Raw genomic sequence first — 14500 nt, forward strand, 5'->3', positions numbered from 1 at the left:
AAAGCCCTGAATGGTTTGGGACCATCCTACGTGCATGACCGCATCACGGTCTATGAACCCACACATTCACTCCGGTCATCTGGAGAGGCCCTGCTCATGATCCCGCCCGCGTCACAAGCGCGTTTGGTGGGGACGCGGGACAGGGCCTTCTCTGTGGTGGCCGCCCGCCTCTGGAATGCCCTCCCGAAAGATCTCAGACAGGCCCCTACCTTGGCGGTTTTCAGAAAGAACCTGAAAACCTGGCTGTTCCAACGTGCCTTCTCAGATTAGGAACCCCACTCCCAAAGCCCAGAAGCACTTTAGTAGAGTCAAGATCACCCTCACCGCACACTGCACTTATATTTTAATCCCATATCCCTCCGACACTTCAGCACTTTTTAATCCTGTACCCTACTCCGGCCGGATCAGTTTTTAATAATGTCCTGTTGTATTGCTATTGTTTTCTGCTTTAACTGCTTTATTTGCTATGTATTGTATTGTTGTATTGTGTTGGGCTCCGGCCTGTTGTAAGCCGCATCGAATCCCTTGGGAGATGCTAGCGGGGTACAAATAAAGTTATAATAATAATAATAATAATAATAATAATAATAATAGATCCAGACCTAGAAGCTTGCTGACCAGAACCGGGGAGTTAACCCAGTTGGCTCGGAAGGTTGCTGGTGGAGGAGACTGGAACGGCCTGACTGCAGCGGAGAAAGTGGCTGAGTTGCTGACCAGTGTGTGGACTGTAAAACTGCATCTGTTGGTGAGTGAAGAATCACGGCAGGAAGCCGGGGAAATATATCTGCCAAGATTCGGAATGTTTCAGTCATCCACTGATTTTAAGGAATTTTTGAAAGTAATTTTCCCCCTTGAATTTCCACACAACGAGACAACATAAGCAGAACATCAATCCCGCAACGTTTCCAAAAGATTAGTTCATCTACTGCTTTTATTTTTTTTATTTTGTTTATGTCACTATTATCCTGCCCATTTCCGCCCGAAGATGATTGAAATTTTAGGAATTTTAAAGAAGCTTTTACAAGAAAAATATAAACAATTACAACTTGGACCGCTCTGAAACAACAAATCTTAACTAATTTCTCTGAAACGTTTTGGAGGCTTCCGTTTTGTTTTGTAATGCATCGGAGGGTATCCCGTTCCGATTGGTAATTTGGAGATTTGTATTAATGAGTGATACGAATCTCCATATTACTTAACAGACCTCCGAAGCTTTGCACAGCGCTATTGGCCAATGTGATCCATCCTGAGCAAGACAAAGTCCCATCTAGGTCGCCGGTTTCTTGCTGTTGAAACATCCAGATGTAGAGGTCTGCATGCTAGTACTAGAGGATTGGCTGACAAGGAAAAAAACAACAGCACGCTAGTACTAGAGGATTGGCTGACAAGGAAAAAAACAACAGCACGCTAGTACTAGACGATTGGCTGACAAGGAAAAAAACAACAGCACGCTAGTACTAGAGGATTGGCTGACAAGGAAAAAACAACAGCACGCTAGTACTAGAGGATTGGCTGACAAGGAAAAAAACAGCAGCACGCTAGTACTAGAGGATTGGCTGACAAGGAAAAAAACAACAGCACACTAGTACTAGAGGACTGGCTGACAAGGAAAAAAACAACAGCACGCTAGTACTAGAGGATTGGCTGACAAGGAAAAAAACAACAGCACGCTAGTACTAGAGGATTGGCTGACAAGGAAAAAAACAACAGCACGCTAGTACTAGAGGATTGGCTGACAAGGAAAAAAACAACAGCACGCTAGTACTAGAGGATTGGCTGACAAGGAAAAAAACAGCAGCACGCTAGTACTAGAGGATTGGCTGACAAGGAAAAAAACAACAGCACACTAGTACTAGAGGACTGGCTGACAAGGAAAAAAACAACAGCACGCTAGTACTAGAGGATTGGCTGACAAGGAAAAAAACAACAGCACGCTAGTACTAGAGGATTGGCTGACAAGGAAAAAAACAACAGCACGCTAGTACTAGAGGATTGGCTGACAAGGAAAAAAACAACAGCACGCTAGTACTAGAGGATTGGCTGACAAGGAAAAAAACAGCAGCACGCTAGTACTAGAGGATTGGCTGACAAGGAAAAAAACAACAGCACGCTAGTATGAGAGGATTGGCTGACAAGGAAAAAAACAACAGCACGCTAGTACTAGAGGATTGGCTGACAAGGAAAAAACAACAGCATGCTAGTACTAGAGGATTGGCTGACAAGGAAAAAAACAACAGCACGCTAGTACTAGAGGACTGACTGACAAGGAAAAAAACAACAGCACGCTAGTACTAGAGGATTGGCTGACAAGGAAAAAAACAACAGCACGCTAGTACTAGAGGATTGGCTGACAAGGAAAAAAACAACAGCACGCTAGTACTAGAGGATTGGCTGACAAGGAAAAAAACAACAGCACGCTAGTACTAGAGGATTGACTGACAAAGAAAAAAACAACAGCACGCTAGTACTAGAGGATTGGCTGACAAGGAAAAAAACAACAGCACGCTAGTACGAGAGGATTGGCTGACAAGGAAAAAAACAACAGCACGCTAGTACGAGAGGATTGGCTGACAAGGAAAAAAACAACAGCACGCTAGTACTAGAGGATTGTCTGACAAGGAAAAAAACAACAGCACGCTAGTACTAGAGGATTGGCTGACAAGGAAAAAAACAACAGCACGCTAGTACTAGAGGATTGGCTGACAAGGAAAAAACAACAGCACGCTAGTACTAGAGGATTGGCTGACAAGGAAAAAAACAACAGCACGCTAGTACTAGAGGATTGGCTGACAAGGAAAAAAACAACAGCACGCTAGTACTAGAGGATTGGCTGACAAGGAAAAAAACAACAGCACGCTAGTACTAGAGGATTGGCTGACAAGGAAAAAAACAACAGCATGCTAGTACTAGAGGATTGACTGACAAAGAAAAAACAACAGCACGCTAGTACTAGAGGATTGGCTGACAAGGAAAAAAACAACAGCACGCTAGTACTAGAGGATTGACTGACAAGGAAAAAAACAACAGCACGCTAGTACTAGAGGATTGGCTGACAAGGAAAAAAACAACAGCACGCTAGTACTAGAGGATTGGCTGACAAGGAAAAAAACAACAGCACGCTAGTACTAGAGGATTGGCTGACAAGGAAAAAACAACAGCACTGCTAGTACTAGAGGATTGGCTGACAAGGAAAAAAACAACAGCACGCTAGTACTAGAGGATTGGCTGACAAGGAAAAAAACAACAGCACGCTAGTACTAGATGATTGGCTAACAAGGAAAAAAACAGCAGCATGCTAGTACTAGAGGACAGGAAAGTGAAGGCGAAAGTGAGTTTTGAAGTTCTAAAGAACTTAAACGTGAGAGAGTAGACCCACTCAACACATTGCCATTGATTAAATGGGTTGGCTGTTGTGGGGACAACCAACCGGATTCGGGCCCTAATCTGGGTAAAGCAAGAAACCGGAGAAAACACTGTCGGACCCACTGATGCCCACCATGCCGTTGTAGTCGTTGACTGCCAGCCACACTTGGTGGCCCGCTTGCATCTGGAGGAGGAGGCCTCCTGAGCTCACTTGCTTAGAGTTGGTCATGTGGTCACAGAAGCTGGCCACCTTCTCCCGGTTCAGGTACACGTTGACGCAGAGGTTGTCCGTCTGTGAGGCATGGTAGACAAAGTAGTAGACGCCTGGGATGCGGCAGGTGAACTTGCCCGTGGTGACGTCGTAGTCTTGGTTGGTGTTGGTGATGGCTTTGTTGAAGACCACAGGGGTGTTCTTCACGGGGTACTGACCCGTCTGGCGCATTACCGTGAAGGCTGACTGATGGGTCCGCTTGTAGCCCCCTGGCTCGCCCGGCTCACCTTTCTCCCCCTCCAGACCAATGTCTCCGGCAGGTCCGGATGGGCCCCGTGGCCCATTCTTTCCAGGCAAACCAGGGGCACCTGGAGGTCCAGCCTCCCCCTTCGGACCTTGGTTTCCAAAAATGCCTGGGACACCTACAAGAGATACAACATATGGCGGGTCATGACTGGGAAAGCTCAGAGGCTGAAGACATCCCTCTTTTGGACTACAATTTTCCAGGAACAATGTCAATAATTCAGTCATCCCTCCACATTAGTTCGGATTAGGAGCAAAGGATACCTAGATGACAGTGGAAAAATACCCTTAGTGAACACCTCTCCAGGTATGTTCAAGTCTTCCAGAACAAATCCATGTCATCAGTTGGGGACCCCTCCCCCCAGCACCATCTGCCGCTCTGGGCCAGAGTGAAGAGAGAGGGGGCCAAGGGACAGTTCCATCTTGTCTCCTGCATATGTCATCAGTTGGGGACCCCGCCACCCAGTACCAACTGCCGCCCTGGCCAGTTACAAGAGAGGGGGCCAGGGGACAGTCCCATCTTGTGTCCTGCATATCTCATCAGCTGAGGACCCCTCTCCCCAGCACCAACTGCCACTCTGGACCAGAGTGAAGAGAGAGGGGACCAGGGTACAGTCCCACCTTGTCTCCTGCATATCTCATTAGTTGGGGACTCCTCCCCCAGCACCAACTGCCGCTCTGGGCCAGAGTGAAGAGAGAGGGGGCCAGGGGACAGTTCCATCTTGTCTCCTGCATATGTCATCAGTTGGGGACCCCTCCCCCAGCACCAATTGCCACTCTGGACCAGAGTGAAGAGAGAGGGGGCCAGGGGACAGTCCCATCTTGTCTCCTGCATATCTCATTAGTTGGGGACTCCTCCCCCAGCACCAACTGCCGCTCTGGGCCAGAGTGAAGAGAGAGGGGGCCAGGGGACAGTTCCATCTTGTCTCCTGCATATGTCATCAGTTGGGGACCCCTCCCCCAGCACCAATTGCCGTTCTGGGCCAGAGTGAAGAGAGGGGGGGCCAGGGGACAGTCCCACCTTGTCTCCTGCACATGTCATCAGTTGGGGACCCCGCCACCCAGTACCAACTGCCGCTCTGACCAGAGTGGAGAAGGAGGGGGCCAGGGGACAGTTCCATCTTGTCTCTTGCATATATAATCAGTTGGGGACCCCTCCCCCAAACACCTACTGCTGCTCTGTGCCAGAGTGAAGAGAGAGGGGGCCAGGGGACAGTTCCATCTTGTCTCCTGCATATGTCATCTGTTGGGGACCCCTCCCCCAAGCACTACCGCTCTGGACCATAGTGAAGAGGGAGGGGGGGGGCGGAAGACAGTTCCACCTTGTCTCCTGCACATGTCATCAGTTGGGGACCCCGCCACCCAGTACCAACTGCCGCTCTGACCAGAGTGCAGAAGGAGGGGGCCAGGGGACCGTTCCATCTTGTCTCCTGCATATGTCATCAGTTGGGGACCCCTCCCCCCAGCACTATCGCTCTGGACCATAGTGAAGAGGGAGGGGGGGCGGAAGACAGTTCCACCTTGTCTCCTGCACATGTCATCAGTTGGGGACCCCGCCACCCAGTACCAACTGCCGCTCTGACCAGAGTGGAGAAGGAGGGGGCCAGGGGACCGTTCTATCTTGTCTCCTGCATATGCCATCAGTTGGGGACCCCTCCCCTCAGCACTACCGCTCTGGACCATAGTGAAGAGGGAGGGGGGGGGCAGAAGACAGTTCCACTTTGTCTCCTGCATATGTCATCAGCTGGGCACCCCTCTCCCCAGCACCAACTGCCACTCTGGACCAGAGTGAAGAGAGAGGGGTCCAGGGGACAGTTCCATCTTGTCTCCTGCATATGTCATCAGTTGGGGACCCCTCCCACAGCACCAACTACCAATCTGGGCCAGAGTGAAGAGAGAGGGGCCAGGGGACAGTTCCATCTTGTCTCCTGCATATGTCATCAGTTGGGGACCCCTCCCCCAAACACCTACTGCTGCTCTGTGCCAGAGTGAAGAGAGAGGGGGCCAGGGGACAGTTCCATCTTGTCTCCTGCATATGTCATCTGTTGGGGACCCCTCCCCCAAGCACTACCGCTCTGGACCATAGTGAAGAGGGGGGGGGGGCAGAAGACAGTTCCACCTTGTCTCTTGCATATGTCATCAGCCAACACAACTATATGGTATTCTGGGACTGAAAGTGGGGCAATTCAATGGCCGTAGTCATGAAACATCCAAGCGTGATCCAACCACTGGACATTTCCATCAAGTTGTGTTGAGGAACCTAGAACATTATTCATTAATCTACCTTTAGGCATTGGGCACTTAGAATAGAAAGAGATTGGAGTGGAGTGAAGGCCTTGAACCCCTTACCTCGCTCTCCTTTGGATCCTTTCTGGCCATCCCTTCCATCTTTGCCTGGTGGGCCTGGCACTCCGGGAAGCCCAGGATTGCCGTAACAGTATTGGGGGGGTTCCGCTTCCAAAGACAAATCGGCCAGAAATAGAGAAATGAGGATGAATCTCCATCCCAGAATCCTCCTTGAATTGAAGTCCATCTTCATCCTATGAAGAAAGCCATAAATAATTATAATTATATTATTAAAATTTATTATTGTATCATATTTTTATTATATAATTATATAATTATATAATTATAATATATTACACTAAATAACACAATTTTTGTTCCTGAGTTATCAATGACATTCATAAAAACAGGGAATTGCAGCACATTATAATATATTATTATATTATATTATAGTTGTATTATATTACTATAGTGATATAATATAATATAATATAATATGATATTAATATTATATTATTATAATTGTATTATATATTATTAATTATAATATATTCCACTATATAATTAATGTTACTAAATAATTATAATTATATGATTGCAATTTATTACTGCATCATATTTTATACTATATAATTATACTAAGTTATTATTACATCATATTTTATATTATATAATTATATAATTATATAATTATAATATATTACACTAAGTAACACAATTTTTGTTCCTGGGTTAGTGTAATTTCCTAATTGGTTCAATCATAAAAACTTGGAATTACAACATTATTATATAATTCTATTATATTATAGTCTATTGTTATATTAAAATTACATTATATTATTATTGTATTATATATTATATAATATACTCATACAATTATAATATATTACACTATGTAACACCATTTTTGTTCCTAGGTTCTAAATGTTATCTTCTAATTGATTTGATCATAAAAGCATTAGATTATATTATTTTATTATATTAGAGTTCATTATTGCATTATATAATATAATTATATTATACTAAAAATTATTATTATTATTATTGTAATATATAATATAATACAATTATAATAATATAATGATAATAATATAGTATATAATAATACATTTTAATATAATTTAATATATAATAATAATAATAAATATAATAATAATAATATATAATAATAATAATAAATATTATATATTAAATTATATTAAAATGTATTATTATATACTATATTATTATCATTATATTATTATAATTGTATTATATTATATATTACAATAATAATAATAATAATTTTTAGTATAATATATCTACTAATATAATAAAATAATAAAATTATCTACTAATATAATAAAATAATATAATATAATGTTTTTATGATCAAATCAATTAGAAGATAACATTGAGAACCTAGGAACAAAAATTGTGTTACATAATGTAAATTATTATTATTATTATTATTATTATTGCAATATATAATGTAATATAATTATAATAATAATAATAATAATTATTATTATTATTATTATTATTATATTAAATTATATTAAAATGTATTATTATATATTATATTATCATTATATTATTGTAATTGTATTATATTATATATTACAATAATAATAATAATAATAATTTTTAGTATAATATAATTATATTATATAATGCAATAATGAACTCTAATATAATAAAATAATATAATCCAATGTTTTTATGATCAAATCAATTAGAAGATAACATTGAGAACCTAGGAACAAAAATGGTGTTACATAATGTAAATTATTATTATTATTATTATTATTATTATTATTATTGCAATATATAATGTAATATAATAATAATTATTATTATAATTATTATTATTATATATTAAATTATATTAAAATGTATTATTATATATTATATTATTATCATTATATTATTATAATTGTATTACATTATATATTGCAATAATAATAATAATAATAATAATAATAATAATTTACATTATGTAACACGTTTTTTGTTCCTGGGTTCAAAAAGTCATTCCCTAATTGGTTCTATCAAGAAAACATGGGAAAAGTTGATTAAACTGCCAAAACTTTGTCTTTGTGGAAGGGACACCATTTTGCTCAAGTTTCTCAATGACAATACCATCAAGTCTCAACCAATTCAACCAAGACGATTGAGAGGGCAGCAGCGGAGCAGTTGCAGCAATTCCTAGATGACGCAGCCGGACGAGATCCCTTCCAGTCCGGCTTCCGTGTGGGGCACGGGACAGAGACTGTGCTGGTCTCCATCACGGCTCACCTTCGATGCCAGCTTGACCAGGGCAGGTCAGCGCTGCTTGTGTTATTGGATCTCACAGCAGCATTGGACACAGTCGACCACAATCTCTTGACCCACCGCCTTGCTGCTGTTGGAGTGAGTCAGGGGGAGAGCTTTAAACTGGCTGTCCTTCTTCCTTCACAACTGTGGACAGCGAGTGGAGAGGGGAGGCCTGGTCTCTGAGAGGTCCCCCCTCTCTCTCTTGTGGGGTTCCTCAGGGGGCCATTCTCTCCCCTCTGTTGTTTAACATCTCTATGCGACCACTTGCTCAGCTGGTTCGAGGTTTTGGGCTGGACTGTTACCAGTATGCCGATGACACTCAGCTGGTGCTGAAGATGGAAGGCCGACCGGACTCTGTACCCGATTGTTTCCATCAGTGCCTCGAGGCCGTTACTGGATGGCTGCGTGCCAGCAGGTTGAGGGTGAATCCAACAAAGACGGAGATCCTATGGCTGGGTCGACCGGGCAGTGGGGACATTATCCAGCTGCCTACCCTGGATGGCGAGGTGCTACACCCATCATCATTGGTAAAGAGTCTGGGAGTCCTTTTGGACCCTCTGCTGACGATGGAGGCCCAGGTCTCCGCCGTGAGCAGAACCACCTTTTTTCATCTTTTTTGGTGATTTCTCCCTTTTTCCACTTCTTGTGCATGTCTCTTTTGTGTCTTAGCACAGTTAGAAGTTCTTTGGACATCCATTCTGGCTTCTTTGCACTTGTCCTATTTTTTCTCTTTGTTGGCACAGTTAGCAATTCTGCCTTGAGTATTTCACCTGCGGCAGGCTAGACAGCTGGCCCCCTCCCTGTCCAGGGACGACCTAGCTACGGTGATCCAGGCCACGGTAATCTCAAGACTGGACTACTGTAACGCCCTCTCCATTTGCCTTCCTCTGTCGGTGATCTGGAAGCTCAAGTTGGTACAAAATGCAGCTGCTCGGCTTCTTCCGGGAATTCTGATGAGATGCCACATAACACCAATCTTACTACAGCTGCATTGGTTCCCAATTGAGCACCGGATCACTTTCAAAGGGATGGGACTCACCTTGAAGGCCTTGCATGGTCTGGGGCCAATGTACCTGAGGGACCGCCTCACCCCCTACCAACCCCAGAGATCCCTCCATTCTGAGGACCAAGATCTATTGGAAATTCCCAGTGTCAAAACCTTGTGTCTAACAGCAACCAGACGCAGAACCTTCACAGCAGTGGCACCATCACTCTGGAATACTCTGCCACCTGAAGTCCATGCCTTGCGGGACTTACCAGCTTTCCACAGGACATGTAAGACATACCTGTTTCGACAGGCCTTTGACTTTTGATATTGCTGTTTTTAAATTGTTTTTAAATTGTGTTCAATTTTAGCCTGTTCTTGTAAGCCGCTCCGAACCGCAGGGGAGTGGCGGAATATAAGTTTGAATTATAAATAAATAAATAAATAAATAAATAAAATAATAAATATGTATATTTTTGCAACACCGCCATCAGCCATAGTTTTTCTTACCTTGGATATATCTGCGTCTCTGCCGACTCTTGAACCCTTTTGCTGCACAGCAGAGAGTTTGGGACGCAGAGGATAATTCGGTGCAAGGCTTTAGCTTCCCCTCTTTGCAAAACTCCTGCTTTCAATAGGGAAGTTGGCAGCCTGGGAAGACCAAGAAGAACTGGCCCATCCCTTTTCCTGTCTTTGTGGTTTTCTTCGGCCAACTTTTGAGCCAATGCATTTTGATCAGACCCTCCAACTTTCTTCAATTTGGACAGGAGGGCATTTGCCCTGGAAAATGAATGCAGTTGAATTGGGACCTCTTTGGTGACCTCTTTGGTGACAGGTGGGAAGGAGTGACAGAGTTGGACATCATCTGTGTACACCCTGAAACTCCGGATGATCTCCCCCAGCGGCTTCATGTATATGTTAAACAGCATGGTGGACAGTATTGAACCCTGAGGAACCCCACAAGACAATGGTTGTGGGGTTGAACAGGTATTTCCCAGTGACACCATCTGGGTGTGACCTTCCACAAAGGACAGTGCCTCCTAGGCCCATTCCGGTGAGACGTCCCAGAAGGATACCATGGTAGATGGTATCGAAGGCCACTGAGAGGTCCAGCAGAACCAACAGGGACACACTCCCCCTGTCTATTTCCCGCCCCAGATCAACTAAGGCGACCAAGGCTGTCTCGGTTCCATGTCACACTGTGCCGGATCCAGATAATCCATGTCTTCCAAGAATACCTGGAGTTGTGAGACCACCACACATTCTAGCACTTTGCCCAAAAAGGGTAGATTGGAAACAGGCCGATAGTTGACGAATTGAGTGGGGTCCAGTGATGGTTTCTTCAACAACGATTTTATTATAGATTAACTACCACCTTCACCCACTCGGCCAATCCCCCTCTGGCCTCCTTTAGAAGCCAGGATGGGCAGGGGTACTTGGAGGAATGAGGGCATTCCTCCAAGGATGCATGTGGTTGGCCTCATTCCTCCAAGTATCTTGTCCACATCCTCTGGTTTCACCAACTGAAATGAATCCATTAAAATCGGACAAGTTACCGCCACAGAGACTGCCGTTAACATGTCCAGGTCAGAGCGGATCAAAGCGACTTTGTCCACAAAGAACCGAGCAAATGCTTCACAGCAGGCAGTCGAGTTGTCAGCGTTCCCATCTGGAATGGTGGGATTTAACAGACCTCTGACCACTCAAAACAGCTCTGCTGGATGGTTCTTTGTGGATGCAATATTGCCGTGGCATATGCCCTTAGCAGGGCATCAAGCCGTGTTCAATTTGGCCCGCTCGGATCCGAATGCCACATGCCCTCTAGGATCCTCTTCCTTCGCTTCTTCGCTGCCACCTCCTCATTGAACCAAGGAGCTGGTTTAGCTCGGCTACTTGAGAGGGGCTGTTCCGGAGCAATCGTATCTATTGCCCTGGCCATCTCCCCATTCCAGAGAGTGACCAGAGCATCAACAGAATCACCTACTGAGGTGGAGGGAAACTCCCTGAGAGCCATCAGGAACCCATCCGGATCCATAAGCCTCCTGGGGCAGACCATCTTAATGGGTCCTCCACCCCCGTGGAGGTTAGTGGGCACAGTGGACCTAAACCTGATCAGGTAGTGGTCGGTCTATGGCAACGGAGCGGTGGTCAGCTCCAGCCCCCATCAATTTGGTTTTCTGCCAGCCCCCATCCCTGGCAGAAAACCAAATTGAATGTGTGTCCAGCACTGTGAGTAGGGACAGTTATTAGTTGGGACAGTCCCATGGTCACCATGGAAGACATGAAGTCCTGAGCTGCTCCTGATAGGGTGGCCTCGGAGTGGACATTGAAGTCCCCCAGCACAATTAGTTGCTGGCATTCCAACGTCAGGTTTGAGACGACCCCGGCTAGCTCAGGTAGGGAGACTGTAGTGCAGTGGGGTGGACGGTACACTAACAGAATCCCTATTCTGTCCTGGTCGCCTACCCTCAGATGGACACATTCCAAATTTGTTGACTGTGGGATGGGGCACCTGGTCAGAGAGATGGAATCCCTATAGACCACTGCAACCCCTCCTCCCCGCCTTCCAGATCTCGGCTGGTGCTGAACGGAGAAACCTGGTGGGCAAAGCTGGGTCAGATTTACACCTCCAGCCTCATCAAACCAGGTCTCTGTTATGCATGCCAGATCTGCCCATTCATCCAGAATTAAATCCTGGATGAAAGCTGTTTCTCCATTGACAGATCTGTCATTCAGCAGTACCACCCTGAATCTAAAGGGATCGCCATCCTGGGTACTCCAATTGACCATGTCAGGAGACCGATTTGGAATGATAGATAGATAGATAGATAGATAGATAGATAGATAGATAGATAGATGAAGAGAGATAGAGAGAGATGTAAGGAGGGATAGTGGGATGAATAGACAGATAGATAGATAGATAGATAGATAGATAGATAGATAGATAGATAGATAGATATAGAATGATGGATAGAGGGATGAGAGGTAAAGAAAGAGAGAGAGATGGATAGTGGGATGAGTAGATGAATAGATAGATAGATAGATAGATAGATAGATAGATAGATAGATGGGTAGATGAAGAGAGAGAGATGGAGAGAGATGGAATGATGGATAGTGGGATGAATAGATAGATAGGTAGATGAATAGATAGGTAGAGGTAGGTAGGTAGATAAAGAGAGATAGAGAGATATGGAATGAGGAATAGTGGGATGAATAGATAGATAGATAGATAGATAGATAGATAGATAGATAGAGATAGAATGAATGAATGATGGATAGAGGGATGAGTAGATAAAGAGAGAGAGAGAGACGGATAGTGGGATAAGTAGATGAATAGATAGATAGATGGATGAGTAGATGAAGAGAGAGAGTTAGAGAGAGATGGAATGATGAGTAGTGGGATGAATAGATAGATAGATAGATAGATAGATAGATAGATAGATGAGTAGATGAAGAGAGAGAGAGATGGAATGATGGATAGTGGGGTGAATAGATAGATAGATAGATAGATAGATAGAGGGATGAGTAGATAAAGAGAGAGAGAGATGGAATGATGGATAGTGGGGTGAATAGATAGATAGATAGATAGATAGATAGATAGATAGATAGATAGATACAGGCAGACAGACAGACAGACAGACAGATAGGTAGGTAGGTAGAGATAGGTAGAGATTGATAGATAGACAGATGAGTAGATGAAGAGAGATAGAGAGAGGTGGAATGAGGGATAGCGGGATGAATAGATAGATAGATGATAGATAGACAAAGATAGAATGAAGGATAGAGAGATGAGTAGATGAATAGATAGATAGATAGATAGATAGATAGATAGATAGATAGAGGGGTTGGATGGATGGATGGATGAATAGATAGATGTAGGGAGAGAGGGAGTGATAGATAGACAAAGTTTTGGCAGTTTGATCAACTTTTCCCATGTTTTTTATGATAGAACCAATTAGGAAATGGCACTCATCATCCAGGAACAGAGACCGTGTTACATAGTGTAATGGGAGTTGCAGTTTCATAGAATCATAGAATGAAAGAGTTGGAAGAGACCTCCTGGGCCATCCAGTCCAACCCCATTCTGCCAAGAAGCAGGAATATTGCATTCAAATCACCCCTGACAGATGGCCATCCAGCCTCTGCTTAAAAGCTTCCAAAGAAGGAGCCTCCACCACACTCCGGGGCAGAGAGTTCCACTGCTGAACGGCTCTCACAGTCAGGAAGTTCTTCCTCATGTTCAGATGGAATCTCCTCTCTTGTAGTTTGAAGCCATTGTTCCGCCTCCTAGTCTCCTAGTTGCACAAAACCAACTTCTCCAAGCCCTGTTCTAGGTTGAAAGCCATTCGGGGGGTGCATGTGGTTAAATATTTATGAGCCACTGTCTCCCATTTATTATGGGATAAGTGACATTGCAATATGTTTTCCATGCCCTACTTTCCGCTGGATGCGACAGAGACATTTCCAATCCTCAAGGGCGAAACCAGCGGGTTTTGTTGTCAGACAAAAAGGGAAGAAGAAGTGACAAAAACATCACCAAATGCAAATGGGGAATGGCCTCCTGGTCAAGGCGAGATCCTTTCATGGTCCACTTCGCATGCACGCCGAGGCACGCCGAGGGAGATTGGGATTCGTGCCGCGTCGGCAGAAAACAATAACCTGGAAGTCTGTGGAAATGAGGCAAATAGAGTGGATAATGTCCAGGGTGGGAGAAAGAACCCTTGTGGATGTTGCAATCAGCAAGCTTGAATTAGCACTGAGTAGCCAAGAAGTTTACAAAGTCAATTTGTGAGGGTATCTGCAGCGAGGCAAAGTTCAACAGAAAGGAGGAAACCATGAAGATGGACAAAATCCACAGCCAGGCGACCTCTATGCAGATACCCTCACTGATTGACTTTGCAAACTTCATGGCTACTCATTTTTTTTATTTAGAATATTTATATTCTGCCCTTCTTGTAACATTGTGTCCTTGATGGAGTACTTCCTCATTCTTAGGCACACTGCTGGAACGTTTTATCTATCTATCTATCTATCTATCCATCCATTTATCTGTCCAT

The 14500-nt window shown here is 43.9% G+C and overlaps 1 protein-coding gene across 1 annotated transcript; it reads right to left on the minus strand.

Moving 5' to 3' along the window:
• Positions 1-3171: 3171 nt before the first annotated feature.
• Positions 3172-10084, minus strand: C1QC (complement C1q C chain). Its single transcript, XM_060758678.2, has 3 exons — positions 9954-10084; positions 6227-6417; positions 3172-3996 (listed from the first exon to the last, which is right to left on the minus strand). The coding sequence occupies exons 2-3, from the start codon at positions 6414-6416 to the stop codon at positions 3440-3442; spliced, it is 747 nt and encodes a 248-aa protein (XP_060614661.2). The 5' UTR covers position 6417; positions 9954-10084; the 3' UTR covers positions 3172-3439.
• Positions 10085-14500: the final 4416 nt, after the last annotated feature.

This window comes from Anolis sagrei, chromosome 13 (genome assembly GCF_037176765.1).
Source record: "Anolis sagrei isolate rAnoSag1 chromosome 13, rAnoSag1.mat, whole genome shotgun sequence".
Taxonomy (NCBI): Eukaryota; Metazoa; Chordata; class Lepidosauria; order Squamata; family Dactyloidae; genus Anolis; species Anolis sagrei.